The sequence below is a fragment of the Strix uralensis genome, chromosome 2 (genome assembly GCF_047716275.1).
Source record: "Strix uralensis isolate ZFMK-TIS-50842 chromosome 2, bStrUra1, whole genome shotgun sequence".
NCBI lineage: Eukaryota > Metazoa > Chordata > Aves > Strigiformes > Strigidae > Strix > Strix uralensis.
This window is the reverse complement of record NC_133973.1, coordinates 91,098,457-91,117,712: the sequence shown is the minus strand read 5'-3', so window position 1 is coordinate 91,117,712 and position 19,256 is coordinate 91,098,457. Positions and strand designations below refer to the sequence as shown.

General features: G+C 44.8%; 2 protein-coding genes and 1 long non-coding RNA gene across 3 annotated transcripts in view; 1 reads left to right on the top strand and 2 right to left on the bottom strand.

The window, feature by feature from the left end:
- Positions 1 to 275: 275 nt before the first annotated feature.
- On the top strand, positions 276 to 2,267 carry LOC141939546 (uncharacterized). The gene is made up of 4 exons (XR_012627625.1): positions 276 to 302; positions 584 to 639; positions 726 to 860; positions 1,713 to 2,267. It is a non-coding gene; the product is annotated as an uncharacterized LOC141939546 (long non-coding RNA).
- An 8-nt stretch (positions 2,268 to 2,275) lies between these two features.
- The window catches only part of LOC141939545 (T-cell activation Rho GTPase-activating protein-like), a 107,455-nt gene continuing 90,474 nt past the window's right edge, over positions 2,276 to 19,256 (bottom strand). The window contains exon 16 of the transcript XR_012627624.1: positions 2,276 to 2,365. The gene's annotated coding sequence lies outside the window, so the exon portion shown is untranslated. The remainder of the gene's footprint in view (positions 2,366 to 19,256) is intronic.
- On the bottom strand, positions 14,267 to 19,011 carry KCTD12 (potassium channel tetramerization domain containing 12). Its single transcript, XM_074859485.1, has one exon. It carries the CDS (start codon positions 18,779 to 18,781, stop codon positions 17,774 to 17,776), a length of 1,008 nt encoding a protein of 335 aa, XP_074715586.1. The 5' UTR covers positions 18,782 to 19,011; the 3' UTR covers positions 14,267 to 17,773.

Sequence of the window (19,256 nt, the reverse complement as noted above, 5' to 3'; positions counted from 1 at the left end):
CAGCCCTCTGGGCCCGCCCCAGCTTTGCTGTTCAGAGGTACCTGGCTGCCTCCTCTCCAGCAAACGCTTGTGGGGGAGCTGCCGGCAAGAGCAGCCCCACAGCTGCGCAGAAGCCAGGCTCAGCAGTGGGAAAGGCTGTCGCACCTAGGTGGAAACCAATGGTTTGCTGTGTGCAGGTGACGCAGCTGGTGGAGTTCCTCATTGAACACCACGAGGAACTCTTTGGGGAGGAGGTGGCTGGGCTTGCCAGCACATCGGATGAGTTGCCGCTGGCACCGGGGCTGGCAGCAGCAGCAGCAGAGGTATGTCAGGGCCACAAACAGCGTGACGACCAAAGCCTCCCCCCTCAGAAGGGGGAGTGCTGCCACCACGGGGACAAGCAAGATCATCCACCAACCTGCAGCTCTGCAAGAGCGCAGAGTAAGGCTGAGGCAGGTTGGCCCTTGCACTTTGGCGGTGATGCCGCCAGAACTGGCTCAGCTGGGCTGCGCAAACCCATCCGAGGGATCTGCCTTTCAGAGCTGAGGTAGCAACTAGGCAGGTAGGTCCTTGCCACCTCTGACCTTCCACCTTTCCATTGCAGGTGCCACCAGTCGCCCCAGAAAGCCAACACCTCAAGAGCTCGTCTGGGGAGAGGAGGTAACATGAGCTAGCTTTGGTGAAGAGCAGAATTGTTTCATGTTTATCATGGCTTTACCTGTCTAACCATACTATTGCACGGAAAGGTTGCCAGGCTCTTCACAAGAGAGCAGGAAGAGAAGAGCGAGCTCTGAAGAGGGGAGCGATCGGCAGCCAGGCTGGAAGAGGAAGAAGCTGGAGCCAGAGCTCTCAGGGATGGGCAACTGAGGGAATCTGAGCAGGTAAGATGAACAAGAAGCCCACGTGTGTAGCAGACCCTCTTGTCCATCTTCCAAAGGCTCTGAACACTGCTCTGAGTATAGGAGGTCTTTCCGAGGTGCACAGAGATGGCCCCAGACAGGAAGCACGCACCTGCCCTTGGGAGAACGTGTAGGTCTGGAGAAACATACCGCTCCAGCGTATGTTGGCAGTGCTCCTTTTGGACTTGATGAAGCTTGTTTGTGCAAGGCTGAGCAGACACCTCGGCAAGGTCACAAGACTCACCATTTTGAGCTCTTTGACCCGCTACCTACAGAAAGAGGCAAAGTCCCTCTTTTCTGTTCATGCCAGCTGGCAATCCTAGCACTGGCTGGTGCTGCCTGAATCCCAAAGACGCAGTAAGGAGTTGTTCCAAAGAGCTGTAGACACTGAGATATTGGCACTGCTGAAAAACTCACGTTTCACCTGAGGAAACTGGGGGAAGAAAAAAAGAACTCAAACCTTAAAAAAATCAAAAAAGAGCATGGTTTGCCTGCCAACCTGCCATTTTAGTATGGGACAGTGAGGGCTGCTGCTGCTGCTGCTGCTGCTCGGGTTTTGGAAAGGACCCCATCCCAGCTCCCCGGGGGCTCCCTGCCGAGCCCTACTGCCTGGCAAGGGGGCACTGCACATCTCTGTCAACCTGCCGTGCCCTGAGGGCATCGCAGGCGTTGAGAAGGGGCCAAAGCAACAGCGGAGTCGCTGCCAGTAAGGGTTCTCTCTCCGGTGCCAGGAACGACCCCTTTTTCATTGGACTCCCCAAAGAACGGGCAACAAAGTCACGCCTGTTCCTGCCCTCATGGTTTCACCAGTGCTTTCTGACTCTGCCCTTGTAGGTGACCATCTATTTTTGCTGCTTGGGTTCCCTGACGAGCTCTGATGCCTGGGCTTCCAGGGGCACGACGCGGCCCCAGCACCACCTCGGCGGAGGTGAGGAGAGAGGCGCCGTGCCCTTCTGCACTGGCCAGCAGATTGCAGTCGCGCACCGCTGAGCCGCAGCGGCCCCGCACCGCCCTCAGAGCCATCCCAGCCCTCGCAGGAGGCCTTGCTGGCTCACTGCCCAGCTCCGTCAGCCAGTGCCCACCAGCCGGCACATCTCCCCAGGAGGGGAGCTGGCATGGGAACTTCAGATTACGGGGAGCATCTTACGCGTGGCGGCGCATGTCGTCTGGGAGGGACAGGAGGGACGTGCTGGCCAGGCTGCTCCAGACTAGAAAACCCTCCAAGTTTTACTTACAACTGCTCACTCTCGGCAGAGAGATGCTGAACCAACGTGGATGTTGTCAGAGTCCACGGATTAGAGGAGATGACACAAAGACACTGGTGAATGCAGATGAAGAATGGTAGCTTGTCACACAACTTCCTTGTGACATTTGTGAGTGTGTGTCAAGAAGGTGGGTCGTGCCAGCAGAGCTGCACTGCTTTATGTCTACAGGAGCAAAGCACTGCACCTTTCAAAAATGCAACTAAACTCTAGAAAAGTATTGGCCTGCCGTTGGCATGCAGCTGCATACCGCATAAACCTGTGAAGGTCAGGAAGGAAAGAGAAAATAATTTCTAAAAGAACATACAGACGGGCAGCGGACAGGAGCATGGAATTACTCCACCGCATTTTTATTTACAGCTGCCCATTCTTGGCAGACAGATGCCGAACCAACTTGCTGAGTCCAAGCAGGGAGCACCCGCTGCAGCTCTTTGGTCGGTGCAAGTACTTGTATGCAGCACACAGCGGAATGTCCTTTCTTATCCTTCCGGCTCAAACATGACTAGCTGGCAGTTTCCAAGAGCTTGAGAACTCAGATCAGCTACAGAAAACATCCCTTTCTTGCACCTGCTCCTGCAGATCCGCTCTCTCTGGACTGAGGCAAACACACCCCTTTCCGTCCGTCCGTCCGTCAGAACTGGAGTTTTGAAACCAGCTTTTCCCAAAGCTCCAAGTACTTAAACAGCCTCTACTGTTTTGACACTTCAGCCCTCTACGATGTCTAACGGCGTCGAGCGCCTTTCAGAAGGGAAAACAAAAGTGCCAGCCACAACCGGGGAAAGAAATGGCACGGCTGCTCTGCAGGTCTAACAATGATTGTGCAGGGGTCAGCAGAGCATGTAAATTCAGGTGCAACTCTCCCAGCTGGCGTCTGAAGTGGTCCAGAGGCAATGCCATCTTCTCTTCACCGCCAAACCCTCGCTTGTTACCCGCAGCAATTGCGGCCCTAAGGAATGCAAGTCCTAACTGCTCGGAGCTCTGCACTATGGCAAAACTGGTGGGTTTTAAGGGAAAAAAATCCCTACATCATTGTTGGGAAATAAAAAATCCCTATGCACTCAAAAGGGAGAAACATCAGATGTCAAGATTTAATGTGGTCTTTCCTACCATTTCCCTGCCATTCATTTACTTGCCTCTGTGGCTGAGAACTGCCAATCAGTGTTTTGTCTGGAGTTACTAACCGCAATGTGTGCTCCAGATGTTGCTGCTCTGCAGGACTAATATGGGCAGGCAGAAAGTGTACCTGCCATCTTTGGAGCTTTGTCCACACAAGGAAGGAAAATCAAGAATGCCAAACACACTCACATCACACAACCATGTGGATGTGAGAGTTGACGGTGCTATTGTACATGTAGCTGTCTGTTTCCTAGTGCTTGATACAGACTCAGAGCCTCTGCTAACACGTTGCAATAGAACGTCGTGCCCCATTCGCTTTTCCATAGCACGGATGTCCCAGTGTATATTGTGACGCTTAATAAACAGAGGATTATTTAAATGCTGTTCGGAGATGATTGCAGGCATCCCAGCCATCTGTAAACAAAGCTGCCTCAAATCTGAGTACTGACAGAGTGATTTGTTTGTAATCGGATTGAACGATTGATATGGGCCTGTTGCCCTTGCCTTTGCTGGAATACATTGTACGGACTATCTGTATTTATTAGTGTTTCCTCATATGTCCTTCTTTCTAAAATGTATTACTGTTTCTTTAGAGAAATAAAGTGTCAAATGTATATCTGGCCAGCATTTGGATGAGTCTCTTCCCTTTTTCTTCTCCTCTGTGTTTCACCCCTCTCTCTGGTATTTAACTGTCCAAGAATACAAAAATTTCGTGTAAGGTTTGCACTTGTATAAGCCTTTTCTTTCCCTCGGGAGCTTTGTTTTTTCTCATAGGAAACCTGAGTATACACTTGCATCTATGAAAAGGTCTTAACAAGGAAAGAACTGAGTATGGTACTACTTCTTCTGATCTGGAAAAGAAAATCTTTACTTTTTTTCCCATCACAGAGGCCACTGGTCAAAATTTCTATTATCTTGCAATGCTTTCATTATATCCTTTTTCACATTCAGTGCCAAAATCCCAAATCTCTTGGCCATGTTGCCATATCGCAGGCTCTGTTAGGAAAAGAATAGTTTAGAGATGGTCAGGGACTTCTATTTATGGAAAAGAGACTTTTTTTAATCAGCTGGAAAAGGTAGAAAGAACAGGTAAGTTACAAAGGGACAACAACTTCATATCTACCTCATCTAAAAAGTAGCTGATGAATTAAAAAGTATTGTCTATCAGTTGCAATGATGGGGAAGATGACTCCTCTTTCTCAGGAAAAAAAAAAAAAAAGTACAGGATGCTGAGAAGGGTTGTATGAAAATTAATGTTCTCATGCCCTTACTCCACCAAGAGATGGCAAGACAGGTGCAACAAAGAAATTGAAACATGTTCCCTCATCCCTATGGATGCTTTCTACCTATTGGAGCAAACTGGAATGCATGATCTGGGCCACCCAAGATGCCCTCTCAGTGGTCATACTCGCAATATGTTGGGATGACTGAATTATGCTGAAAACTATATGCCTATGTATGCACTCATGAAATGTGCAATTCTGATTTTAGTTCTAAAAATAAGTACATACTTAGTAATCATGACTCATTGTTCTTTCTTCTGGATTGAAACCTCTATTTGGTCCCCACAGGCTGAGAGAGGAGAGATATCTGGGAAAGGGATGCTTGCATTATCAAAACCAATATCTACAAAGATCCTAGGTACTGCTTAAAAAAGCCCATTCATCCTTCTTTTCCCTGACCAATCCATTCCAATGACTCAGGAGATCTTCTTGCCATTGTAATAGGTTGTGCCTCCTGATGGAGGTCTCGTGCAGAGAGGAGCACATGTGCTCTGCTGAGACAGGACTGGTTCCAGTTCTGTACTGTGTTGCACTTCAGCCCTTTGCTAGGCAGTTCCCTAACACTAGACTTTCCCCATCTGCATTGGGCTAGAAAGCATCTCGTGATCATGCAGGACTCGTAGTCTGCACAGGGGTACAGTGACCCTGGTTAGATTTTTCACCAGAAAAAGCAGCTGAAAAAAAGCAGTTGACTGTTGGTAAGAGAATTTTAACAAAAGAGGAATTAAGTAGGTGCATCTTACACAAACACAAACCTGAAAGATCCTAGCCTTCTCATCTATCTCCCACCTGGACTGAATAGCCACCACTGCCATCTACAACCCCAAACTCACCCTACTAGCCTTCTACCTATACACCCTAATAACCACCACTGTATCCCTCACCCTAAACACAACTAAAACCCTAAAACTATCAACAATAATAACCTCACGGACAAAAGCCCCTGTGCTAAATACAGCCCTCATACTAACCTTGCTCTCCCTAGAGGACTGCCCCCACTAACAGGCTTCCTGCCAAAATGACTTATCATCCAAGAAAGCACTAAACAAGAAATAACCCCAACAGCCACAAATATTGCTCTACTTTCACTGCTAGGATTATCCTTCTACCTCCACCTTGCATATTACACAACAATCACCCTCCCACCAAACTCCACAAACCATACAAAACAGTGGCACACTAACAACCCAACAAATGGTCCAGTTGCCACCCTCACCTCCCTATCAATCTCACTCTTACCACTCTCGCCCATAATTCTGACCACTACTTAGAAACTTAGGATAACCTATATTGAAGACCTTCAAATCCTTAAACAAGAGTTAAACCCTCTTAGTTTCTGCTAAGACCCGCAGGACACTAACCTGCATCTTCTGAATGCAACCTAGACACTTTAATTAAGCCAGGGCCTTACCTAGACAGATAGGCCTCGATCCCACAAAAATCTAGTTAACAGCTAGATGCCCTAACCTCACAGGCTTCCGTCTACCAGACTCTGGCACACTTTTAATGCACATCAAAGAGCTTGCAACTCAACATGAATTTCACCACAGAGCCGATAAGAAGAGGAATCAAACCTTTGTAAAAAGGACTACAGCCTAACACTTGAACTGAATTTGTCTGATCCCATAAAACTAATGTAGGCTGCAGGTTTTAGCTGGACCAGTAAAAACCTCAAGATTACTCTGTTAAATTCATGAAGTCTGATTGATAGAAAACAACAATCAGACTAAAAAATCTTCTAAAAACATAACAATCAAAACCATTAAATTCATAAAGTAACAATACAGAGGAGAAAATCTGAGGAAAAGAGTAAGGTTTTCACAAAATAAAAAAAAAAATCTCTTTCTAAATCTATGTACAAAATAGCCATGGAAAAGAACATGTTCTTATCAAAATAATAAAAACATTCTCTAAAAATCACAGAGCAAATTCGTCTTCATTTCAAGGGGAAAAATATAATATAATGGGAGAGGTGCAAGTTCTTTTACAAAGCATGAGCCAAATGAAGCTAAGCAGAAAGAGGAGTTCAATTCTATTTATACTGCACTGGCACAGTGTAGGTACTGTGTAGGTACACCAGTACTGTGTAGGTTTCTTCATATATGTAAACCAGAAGAACATATAAAATACATTTCTTCTAGTGACCTTTCTTTGAGAAAGGAAAGCATAATACTTTTACATAGTACACTTACAACATACAATTCCTTATTAAACGCATAAGCAAAATGCTTTGCCACATGCTTAAAAATGGGTTTATGGCAGAGTACTTTGAGATGCTCTGTGGGCTTTGCAGAGATTCTTACAGTTTCCTTTGATGTACCCACTGTCAGTCATGATCAGAGAGGATAAATGACTTGGCAAAGCAGTTAGCTGCGATGGTATGGCAATTCCTATGTACCTGTAACTATACCACAGATTCAGACACGCCATGTGTATACGCAGACAGAACCATGTGCCTCAGCCAAAGGGCTTTTCATACAAAAGAGGTGAAAATGTAAGAGCTAAAAGAAGTAACACAGTACGTAAATCACCAAATCCAACATCAGACTTATTAGAAGTATACATGTAGCAGCTGTTGCAGAAGATTTAGAAAAAGTAAACTTTCAGTTAAGGAAGATAATAACTGTAAAGGAAAACTGCAGGTCAACACATTGCCTTAGGAAAGGAAAATTGCTGTAGAATGAGAGCATCTCTGTAAAGAGTAATAGTGAAATATCTTTCCTAGCTGGTGACGTGTCAGAAGGAAAACACAGAAGTTTCATAAGGACACAATATCTTTGGAAAAGGGTGGGAGAGGTGGAGGATTTTACAATTCTGAAATTATTTCCCTGTGTTCTGCCTTTTTCTGTTTGTGAAATGTCTGTGTGATACGTACTTCATCTTGGGGAAAACATTCAGTGTTAGGCAATTGCTACTACAGAAGAGAGCCACTCTGACCTGCGAAAGACCTTCTTGCTTGATTTAAACCAAGTTATTCAGAACTACATATTTTGTTATTCCATAGAAAGGGAATGACTTGCTGATTTCAGCCAACTCTTTTATTCCCAGTTGCTGCTATAAAAATTAAGGTTAAAAGTAATCTCACATTGTCTAAGGATGCTAATTTAAAGCAGCATTTCTTCCTCTAATTTTCTGTAATCTAATTCTGCAAATGAAAATGTGGGAAGAACACTGAGCTATTTAAGAGACTATCAAGGGAAAAATGGTGAGGACAACTGTATGGATTATAGAGAGGGAATTATAGCCAAAATCATGTTTAAAGCTACAATAGGGCCTTCTCTTGAGGAGTAACCTGATGAACATGAAGTAAGAAAAAAGCTACCACAACATGTAATGTTAAGTGTTTATTATTTATCCAGACAGTATCAGCCTCCACACACCATGAGTTTGTGGGGTGGGTAGGCAAAACGTGCAGCCTCTAGTTGCTGAGAAGTTGTCACTCATGACACTCTTACTGGCCACATCCCTTTACCACAGCTGAGTTTCCATGTTGTCCCTCTGGTTTCCATACCAATTTATATGTATTGGAAGAATGTATTGGAAGCAGTGCCTCAAAAAAAGCAAATACCAACTCCAGTGAGTGCAAGTCCAGGTAAGAGCAAAGGAATGAGCCGTGTGTCACATGTGCAGCACTTCAAAATGCACATGAGCAATGTTCTTAGGTGACTCTGTAAATGGAGTTTAGGAATAACATAAATAACTGAATATTATGAAGAAGCAACTTTTAGATGTGTCAAAACAGTGCTAGGAAAGATCTGAGAAAGTACTCCTCTGGTATATCCTCTAGATATTCTTTGGACATGCACCACGATAGATAGAATGAGATTAAATAGTCAAAACACAAAGTAACATTATGGTATAAATTCCCACTAACTGCATGTCAAGAAACTTACCTTGAAAAATACTACATTTCTAAATCCTAGGTTACAGTTTCAGCAAATGAATATAAATGTAAATTCTTGAATGTAAAAGAGAGAACACTGGTTTTGCTAAATTGTCATGTACATCCTGCAGTGACAGCACCTTTTACTGAGATCAATGGGAGTTACAGTTATCCAGTACATCCCAGGACAGGATCCAGAGAGCTGCTATTAAAAAGTCATAGGTATAAACTCTAATAGGGAAAAAGGAGGTTATCACAGCCTGTATAAATCAAAAGCTATAAATTCCAAATGCGGTACTAATTGTATTGTATAAATTCAATAAGCTGAGGAAAAAAGAACACAAAGAAAGCAGTAGTCAGCATGATTACAAATGAAATTATTTAATTTTATTAGGAACAATGTGAAAAATTGTATTGATTCATTACTAGATGGAAGTTGGAGGCTTGTTAGTTCAGGAAAAGTATAAATATTTTGCTCTGCAGGTCTGTTCAGAATAATGAACAATTTCCCTTCTGAGACTAATCCAAAAAGGATGAGCAACAAGCATTTTTTTTAATCAGGTCTGGCCCATTTACATCCTGTGTCTTTACTAGCCTGTGTAATTACTAATGCAGCCTTCTCAGAAAGTCTCAGAATCCTGGGGAAGCTCCAAAAGACTGGAAAAAACATAAACTGTTTGTGTTTGAAGACAGCGGTTAAAAACAGGGGGGTAATTCGGGAACTTCAGGCCTGCCAACCTGACATCAATCCTTGGCCATCCATTTATGACATTGAAAAATACCTATCCAATGTAATAACTAGTAAGAAATGATACTGAACATTTGTGTGACACAGTAACGTTCATCAACACTGATGTATATAAAACAGATCCCTTTGTATTAGTTTTGCTCAGTTTTTTAAGGCTATATAGTTGTTAGAGGTTAAACTGTGATATAACGTTTAATAAGAAAACACTTTATACACTGCCATGAATTTTGACTGATAATTGGGACAGTATTTGGAGGACAGAACACAGATGCTCACAGTGGTGGTTTGCTGAACATAAACTCCAGTGACGCTTAAATCCCTGGAAGTGCCAATGCAAACCCTGAACAGATGAACGGAAAAAACAGAGGATACGAGAGAAATTTTACTTTGCTTTAGTTTTCCTTACTAGAATGAGCAGTATCTGAAATCAGCAGTTCAAAAGATGGTGATAAATTGAATAGCATTTAGAAAAGAGACATGAGATGACTAAAGGACTAAATAACATGCCTTATTGACAGACCACAGGAGCTCACTCTGTTTAGTCATCAGTCCATTTTTCCTGGCACTAGAAACTTTATGCTGTGAGCCAGTTCAGGAAGCTGCTCTGGTTGACAGCTAACCTGCATTTTTCTGTTTGCTTGTTTCAGTTTTTCATCTGCACCAGGTTCCTAAACTGGCTCAGCCCATGGCCACACAAGCAGTGCCACAAAACCTGGTTACAGGAAAAATTGGCAGGGAACTGAAGGAAAAGACAAGACAGTTCATCCCCAGATTTAGACCAGATGAACTGTCTCCATACATACCCTCCTACAGAATGCTTTTTCCAGCCTCATGGTGTCAGTGAAGAACCTTCTGAATGGAAGCCAAAGCTGGTGACATTGGCAGCAGAACAATTAATCGAGCACAGTAATGTCTTCTTTTTCATCAACAGTATTGTCCATGAGATTAGGTGACAGTCTAAGAGATTTCACTGCTTGATTTAAAGACTCTATTCAGGGAAGCCCTGCAGTGTATGCTATGTAGAACAGCAGACTAGATGATCTGGACATTTATTTCTGTCCTCAAACCCTAGGAGGTCATGTGTTGAAAAACATCCAATTTTATAATCTGAAGGAACCTATAAACTTTTCTTTTAGAAACAAAAACACTAGTGCATTTATACACATATACTCTTCCTCTAACATTTTCTAAAGAAATATGACTGTTTGGTCCAGTTATCCGCAACTGAGCACTCTCTAGCCTTTGACATGATACAAACAAGTCCAAGTGGATAAATAGGCTAGTGCTCCAGCAAAATAAAGCCAACATTCTCACTTATAAAAGAAAAGGTGCTCTTACAGAGTTTTATTATAGCTTATGCAGCAGTTTTCATGGTTTATTCAGACCACAAAATTTTAAGAAACTTTAAAACTATTTTTCACTGAGTTGTCTTTATCATCCCTTTAGCGCCACGGCAGATAAGTTATTTGGCAGCCTCCTGTAGACAGCTAAATCCTTCCTATGTTTCAACCATGCCCTGAGACAGCAGATAACTTACAGACCGTTAAAGCAAACCCTGGAAATAAGTGGGTCAGAAGTCTAGTGGAGAAGTGCCAATTTGTGGCCGTTGGGCTGCATAGAGCTTACCAGAATACAAATACTGCCCCTTTATTCAGGCAAGGCACCAGCAGCAGGATTGTGCTGGCTCAGGGACAATCCACGTCGGCCGTGGCCAGGAAGGAAGCAAGGCAGAAGGGGCAGCTGTGGTTAGGTCCGGGGTCATCCTGGGGCCTGGGACCCAGCTGCCCAGCCAGCTTGGCCCTGACTGCAGGAGGCACCATAGCAGGAAGGGATTGCCATGTAGCACTTGTGAGTTGCTGCAAGACCTCCTGGTCCTTGCAGCTGTCTGAAATACTTGTGCCTTGAGCTGTCAGCCATAGGAAGATGTGGAAGTGAATTTTACAAGGTGAGGAAAATTAGGAGTGTTTGTACAAGATTACAGATTTGAAAAAATAATCCATAATTGAGATCCCTTACTAAAAGAAAAACAAAAAAACAAAGAAGTGTCACATTCCTGGAACAGTCTCTGCCCTTTTAAAGGAAAAAACTTTAACTTCAGGATTTTAATGACCACAGTCCTTGCTGTAATATGAGGAGAGAGATTGTAACTAAGCTATTTGGAAAATCTGAGTCAAAATCAAACTACATCCAAATCTATGGAAGTCTACATAGCTATGATAATATGCTCTGCTAAAGGAACATTTATTAAGTGTTGATGTGACCCTAATGTTCAACCACAACCAGCAAAACAGTCAGACTGAGGTGGCAGCATTGTGAGTTATTGCAGTGATCTCTGAAACCAAAAAGAAAGGTCATTCCCATCACACCAGCACTGCGTTCCCTCCTAAAAAACATGTGCACAGGGAGAGGACTGGAGGAAAGGGCTTTTCCTTTATTTTACTTTTTTTTTTTTACATCACAGCCTGCTTCTCACTAAACTAACCAAGGTCGTGACTACCTCAAAATTACAAAGGAAAACAGTAAATCACATGCTCTTTATCAATGAAGCTGCTTTTTTATTGCAGTCTAGGTACACTGTTCTCATCTCTCTAGCTGAACTTCAATGAGTTAACACTTAGATTCTAGTCTGAGAAAATCGTTAAGCTGCAAAAACCACGTCAGAGGCTATATGGAGCTGGGCATCATCTGTATACTGACATCACAAGACACATTGGCTCGTTCCTATAGGCTCCTGTGTGAACTACCCTCCCTTTCTTGTTACGTTGAATTAAAAAGGATCATAAAATATTAACCCACATCTGTCCATCTCCCTAAGCAAGGTGTACTGCTAACATTGTCATTTTCCAGCAGCTAAACACTAAGCTTTTTTGAAGCAGAAGTAAAAAATCTTTCCTCCAGATATCAAATATGACCTAGAACAAAGATATTGCATCAAGAACTATAGTTTTTCAGGGGGGGGTTGGGTTTGCAAACTTTCACTGGAGTAATGTGTGAATGTATTATTTGGATTAGGCAGAAAAATGTATTTCATTTCTTGTGATACCAAGAAATTTCCCCAAAACTGCATGAGGCTGCTCACACTTTGTGTGAGTACTTTTCCTACCTCTTATTTTCTCACAAGGAAATAGATGTACTTCAAAACTCTGACTCATTGTGGCCAACAGCTTTGATGGAAGTATCCAATACTCCATAGTATGTGCTAAAAAACTTTTCGAGCAAGAAAAGTATAACAGAGCTTAATTTTATTCCAGTTTGAACATGACGGAGAGTGGAACAGGGAAGAAATGTAATAATTTGACTCTGATTTTGACTGTCTCAGCAGTTGTGCTGCATATTTCCAATGGACTACTTGCAACGGCAGTGTTAATACTTCAGCAATCATATATAAGAGTTTTGTTTAGCAGCAAAGACTTACATCGAGTACAGTTCACTGCAAGGGGAAAACCACATGCAGCTTATTTTAATGAAAAACAAAATTAGCATTCAGTTTCATAAAACTAAATGCTAGTCCTTTGTAAATAAATAACACATTTCCACTAATTTTTCATTAACAACTATGATAAAGATTTCCTATAATATAAAAAACTGAGTCAAATCTAGCCTTTGGAAAATATTTTCGCGCACATTTTGATCCATTTCTGCTAGCCAAAAGGGCAGAAGGAGTCCTCAAAGCTCCATGTTCACAACCAAAAGTTTCTCCAGCAAAGGTACCAACAGACGGGTTTAAGACAGGCAGACAAGAAGGGCTGTTGTAACAAGGCTCAAAGCTGTTTGAGCTACACTTCGAAACACTGCAGAAATTTGGAGGCTGGAAATATTTTTAAGCCATTCTAGTCCACTCATTGGTTTCGCTGACTGGACGGTGTCACAAAAGTAAGCATGACTGCTTGTCTCCTCAGTCTACAGGGATTTAGTACACTTGGACTTCTCTGTCCTCCTTTGACAAAAGGTTGTATATAGATAGTGCCAGACATTAATTACAGTAATTTGTTGTTAGCCTTGTTTCCTAACGAAATAAGACTCATACACTTGCATTGTCCATTTGGGTGGACATCTGTCCCCTTGAACTTCTGAGTTGATGGGTGATTTAAAACACAATTGAAAGAACTAAAAAAAACTCACAGATGTTACGTTCTTACAAATTCCATGAATATTGCTGGCTGGGTAAAGGAAAGAGAAAAAAAAAAATCTGTAGTTCACTGAAGGAGAAAGGTAGAATTCAGCTCAAACCTTCAGCTTAGCAGAAGCTGGGTCTGCCAAAGAACATGCTGTCTTTCGCCTAGTAGAAATGAAATAAAAGGGATGGGGGTGAGCAGAGTAATTGAAGTGGTAGCATAAAGGAAATGAGAGCTAAGCCTGCAGAAAGACAGACTCGAAGTTTTGTTGCCCATGGAACAACCTCCTTTCTTATATTATTGCTTGATAACAAAGCTCTCATACTATCAAGCCACCAAATCAAGCAGTTGGTTCCTTTGCATTATAACCATGTTACCCAAGAAAGTTCTACTAAATATACAGGTGCTTCACACACATAGATTATACTAGCAATTCATTACTAATTATCTATTAAACTGACCACACATTTATTATAAACCATCAGGTTTGCAATAGTTCACTAAAGATCACAGGGTAACTAACAAGATCACTTGTCTGTTCCTTAACAGAATTTCTAAATGCATTTCTCTTGGATCATCTATTTCCTTAGGTATTGTTTCTTTCATTAAATGAACACTATATCCAATGTTATTCTCTGGCTTCATAAAAAACATCAACATTTTATTTCAACAATTATTCTGTGCTATTCAAATTAAGCTGTTTAATCACAACATGTTCCCGAGGACTGATTTATATTGACCAGCACTACAAAAATTCTCTGTGACACTTAAAAGGAAAGTATGCAGTCTGAGCATTATACATTTCTGCTTATCTTGCACTAGAGATCCCTATACACATAATATTCTTTGCTCGATGCTTCTGCTTTACATATTAGTTTGGAGACTTTTCTGAAGTTATGAATATGATATTGGGGAAGAGAGAGCAAAGCTAATGACATCTTTACCAAGAGTAAAAAGGACAGCATAAACCACACAACGGAGTTAATATTTAAAGAGCAAGAATTTAATTTGGTATGCAATGTTTTCCTAGGAGGATCTTTATTTTCAATGCTATACATGTGAAAATAAGAATGAATAAGTGGCTCGTTATCTACATGTATAAAAATATAAACATCCTATCAAACAACTGCAAAGTCACCCTTCATTATATGCATCACAGAAAAGATCTACGCCTTAACTTCTAAGTAAAAGAACGACTGCCTTTGTTTTTTTGATAGCATTTATAAACACTACTGCATTCACCCATAAGTACATGAACTGTGAACAACAACAGCTACAAAATGTATACAGGATTCCAGTACTGCGCCTTTAGATTTTTGCCCTTCTGCACGTCAACAGGTTAGCAGTCTCATAGTGTTTATCTGTTCTTTGAGCTCTCAGTAGAAGAGAGGAGCAAAACTCAGTGACTTTGCCCTGGGCATTTTACCTTTTAAAAATTTTACTGAACTTACTGAGTAATGTTTAAGAAAAATATCATCTTCTGTGGCAAACCATCAAATGACTATTACATTTATGGCACCATCATTTTAAGCCTAAATGTAATGCGTTATCAGTAAATGAAGGGACCCGTTTCCTAATACTAATAATGCTTACAGTTTTTAGCAAAAATGCAAAGATTAAAAAATCATCACTTTATGCTTTTATTACACCCACTTTTACTTAGAATACGAGAATTTCTGGGTCATCTGCCAGCAAATGGATAGGCAATCATTGATCAAAATACAATCTTTGTTTTAGAGATGCATTCAGCCACCTGGACGTTTAGTTTTGATTCACATTCAAGCAAATATGTAATTGATTTCAGTTCTACAAGCTGATATTCAATTTTTCCATAGAAACAGGTATAGGAAACCAGTAAAACATTACCATATTATGTACATAGCGTAATATGTAAATGCTCAGCTAGGTATAGTATGAAATCCTGTAGCACTAAAATGATTAAAAAACTAAATGATTCCTGTAAAATGTTTATATACTGTATATATATGTACACTAAATCACAAGTTCAATTTAAAACTGCCCCTACTCATAGCTCCTATGATGGATTTTGTAAGCTACCAGATTCTTAAAAAAAGAAAGCAATCTAGAGCGAATTTGAACACTTTACTGAAAACTGATTTTATACAAAATCTTAAAAAACATACTTCAGAGTTACTTAACAGAAACTAGAAAAAGACGGTCATTGTTCTTGAGAACAGCATTGTAAAGACCTAGTAGCTGTGATCAATGTCCTTTCACTTGTGGTATAAATAAGTTAAGCACAAAGAAATCATCTCAGAGTAAGGCATAGGACAAACAGGTTTCATTCCATTTTCAGGTGTATTGGCCTCTCACTCTATCTTATTGCTCATCTAATTTGGCAGGTATACATTTCTTTCCTTTTAAAAATACTTCATTATACAACTATCTACAACTGGACAATACCCAGCATTTTCATACGCACATCTTCAATTTAATCACATTGATAAACAATCTTGCTAATATTAAAAAAACCCAAACATGGTGATGCAAATTATTTTCAGTTTTATGCAGTTGTGCATGCGCTTAATGAAAGACCAAGTGGTGAACACAGAAACTGAGCACTGAAATTCCACTCGATACATACGTAGCTATAGCTCTTTTCAAAGGAATTAAGGTTTTAAAAATAAAACCCTACTGTGAAATTCTTTGGTTAGAATACAAGTGCTAGCAGTATTTTCTAAATTTGGAGTTAGAACAATTTATTATTCAAGAGTATTAAAAATGTAACTTCAAGCCTTTAATATGTACTGCTAAATTCTTCAAGACTTTGGATACATTTAGGATATTTTTCCGTGAAGGTCTGAACAGACACTACAGCTTTTAAAATCAAGTTCAGGTTTTAAAAGAAAGTGCTTTTGCACCCCAGTGTTCACGAATTTATTAGAAAGAGCTGCTCAGTCTTCCCTACTGTAAAACCTGCTGCTCAGATCGTCTGTTCCAAAGCAAGCTATGCCTGCCTCCTCCGGGAAAGAAAGACTGTTAGATAGCATGAACCAAATACAGCTTAGAATGGGTAATTTCCCCTGAAGAAAGGTGGCATTGTTCTTGTTTTTGTACGGATGGGGCTTAATCCTTTCTAAGAAACACTAAGTTTGTCTAGGAAGAGGTACTTAACGCTCAGCAGTGATGTTGCCCTAGTAGTACTGCCATGAAAACTAAGAAACTGGTTCCTAAAAAAGTGGCTTCAGCATCAATTCTGTTGGCCTCAAAGTTTTACAGCACTAACATGACAAAACTTAAAGTAACAAGCAGGATACTCTTGATTACACTTGCAATGTACATCTGTATTAATTCAACGTACATGATTTCAGCTTCCCAGGAAGCAGGCCCTACCTTCACTCTGGCAAGCCTGGCTTCATCTCACCCCCCATCGTTCTGAGGGTGTTTAAAGAAATATGCATTCAGATTTCTATGCATATCACAGACAGTAACTTCCAGAGAATTATAAGGACTTCACACCACCCATGAAAGATACAATTCACAAGCACTTTAATTTTTCAAAGCGTCATTGTTTTACCTCTCGAGGGAATAAACACGTGTCTCTGAGGACACTTTATAGTTCAAATAGTTGGTTATCCAGCGAACCTGTCCTTTTACATCAACCTTACACGCCTGCTGTGCAGGCCCTGGTTCAGTTTAACAGCTTGGAGAGGGGAGTTCAGAGACATAGGGAGCAGAGATGGGAGATGGATGCAACTGGTCATGAAGGGCCACATGCAAGTCTCCTGCAAAATTACTCATCTCTACAGATGAAGTACGAGCTGGAGTGCCAACCCCTCACAGTCAGGCATCATTTCTATGTGACGGTCCTCTATAGACAGGCATCACTTTGATGGGATGGGGCGGATAAAACAGATCGTTATGGGTCCACCCAACAAGGTGAAATCCTGCTTAAAGGTATGGGGATGAGAAGAGACAGCCATTTGTCATGTCATCTTCAACAGAAGTTTCTGAAAAGCAACTGAAGAGTTCCTCACCCCTAAATGGGTGGGTTTTAAAACACCCTACCCTGACAGAGCTATCACTCAGCTCCTGTGTGTGGAGAGAGGCGGGGGCTGGGTGCACACGCACGCTTTCCTGGGATGGGTATTTGTCTACTCCCGCTACCTCTCTCCTTCCTCGCTACCAACACAGCTACTGGGAGGCATGGGAGGGACGATGATGGTGCAAGCCGGGATACAGCGGCTGAGCAGGGGCTTGGGGGACAAGCAGGGACATGGCGGCCGAGGCACAACATGGTGACCTCCTGTCCCGGGGGCCGTCAGGAGGTGCGTGCAGGAGGGGTGGGGGCTGCGCTGGGGGATGGCCCGCCTTGTGCGTGGAGGCAAGCACCGGGGTGAGGAAAGCGCAGGGGGCCATATCCCCCCTCCACGTCCTCCTTCCTCTGGGCCGGGAGGGGACCGTGGGTGTGAGGGTGTGCAGGGGCCGCCCACCGCCTCATCCCCACGCCACGGGCCGGGCGGATGCTCAGTCCCGGCAGAAGACATACTCGGTGTAGCTGGTCCAGATCTTGTCATCGGCAGGACCGCCCTGCTCGGGGGCGAAGGCGCAGGTGCCGGTGGAGGAGCAGGCGGCCATGCGGAAGCCGGCCTCGGAGAGCCGGTCGAAGGCTTGCTCGAGGAAGTTGAACTTGAGGTAGTAGCGGGCGGTGTAGCGCTCGGGAGGGCGGTCGGGGTCGCGGCTCTCGTTCAGCGTCTCCCCGAAGACCTCCTTGGCCAGCGCCGTCTTGCCGCAGACGGTGATGCGGGCCACACGCCGGAACTTGGCGTCGGCCTGCGCCTCCCGCCCGATGGTGTAGGAGCCCCGGTAGCCGATGGTGATGTAGCCCGAGCGTCGCCCGCCGGCCCCGTCCAGCGACTGCGAGGGCGTCAGCAGCGGCCCGCCCGAGGGGCTGCGGCTGGCGGTGGGCGACGGGGCGGACGCCACGGCACCGCCGCCGCCTCCTTCCAGCGGCTCGGCCTCCAGGTAGCCGAGGAGCGGCGGCGGCGGCGGCTCGTCGGCGCAGAGCGAGCCGTCGCGGTGCAGGGCGGCGGGGCGGGCGGCGGCGGCAGCGGCCCGAGCCTGCGCCAGGCGGCGAGCCAGGTCGGGCAGCTGGAAGTACTCGGCCTCCCGCTGGAGGCGGCTGCGCTCGGGGAAGTGCTCGGGCAGCACCAGCTGCAGGTCCCGCAGGTAGTCCAGGATGTAGCGGAAGAGGAAGCCGTCGCGGTCGAGGAAGAAGCGGCCCTTGCTGTCCCGGGGCAGCTCGCTGGGCTGCTGCTGCGAGAACATGCGCCAGAGCAGCGAGTCGCGCACCGAGACCACGGTGCAGCGCCGCGTCACGTACACCTGCCCGCCCACGTTCAGCTCCACGATCTCCGGGAAGGACGACCAGCCGCCCGCCGCCGCCGCCGCCCCGCTCCCCGCCGCCCCGCCGCCTGCCGCCGGCGAGACGCCGCCGCCGTTGGGCAGCCCGCGGGCGCTGTCCGCCAGGGCCATACCGGAGGGAGTCCGCCGCCGGCGGGGAGCCGCCGCCCTTCCTCCTCCTCCTCCGCCTCCTCCTCCGGCCGCCTGCGCTCCGGCGGGGCCGCCGCCGCCCGCGGGGGAGCGCGCAGCCCCCCGCCGCTGCCCGCCGGCGCCTCCCGCCCCGTCTGTGCGCGGAGCCGCGCAGTCACTGCCGCTCCGCTGCCCGCTGCCGGCCAGGCGCCTCCGTCGGGCTGCGAGCGGAGAGCCCCGGCGGCGGCGGCGGGGCCGTGTTTATGTAGCGCGGCCGCACCTCACGGGAGGCGTGGGAGGCTGGCGGGAGGCAGAGCCGAGCGCACGGGGAGGGGAAGGGGACGGCCCTGCACTGACGCAGGGTCCCCCGTCGTCGTACCCCCACCCCACCCCACCCCACCCCCCTCACCCCGGTCCTCCTTCCCCGGCTGCGGCGGGGACCCTCTCCCCGCCCGCTGCGCGCCCGCCGCGCTCCGCT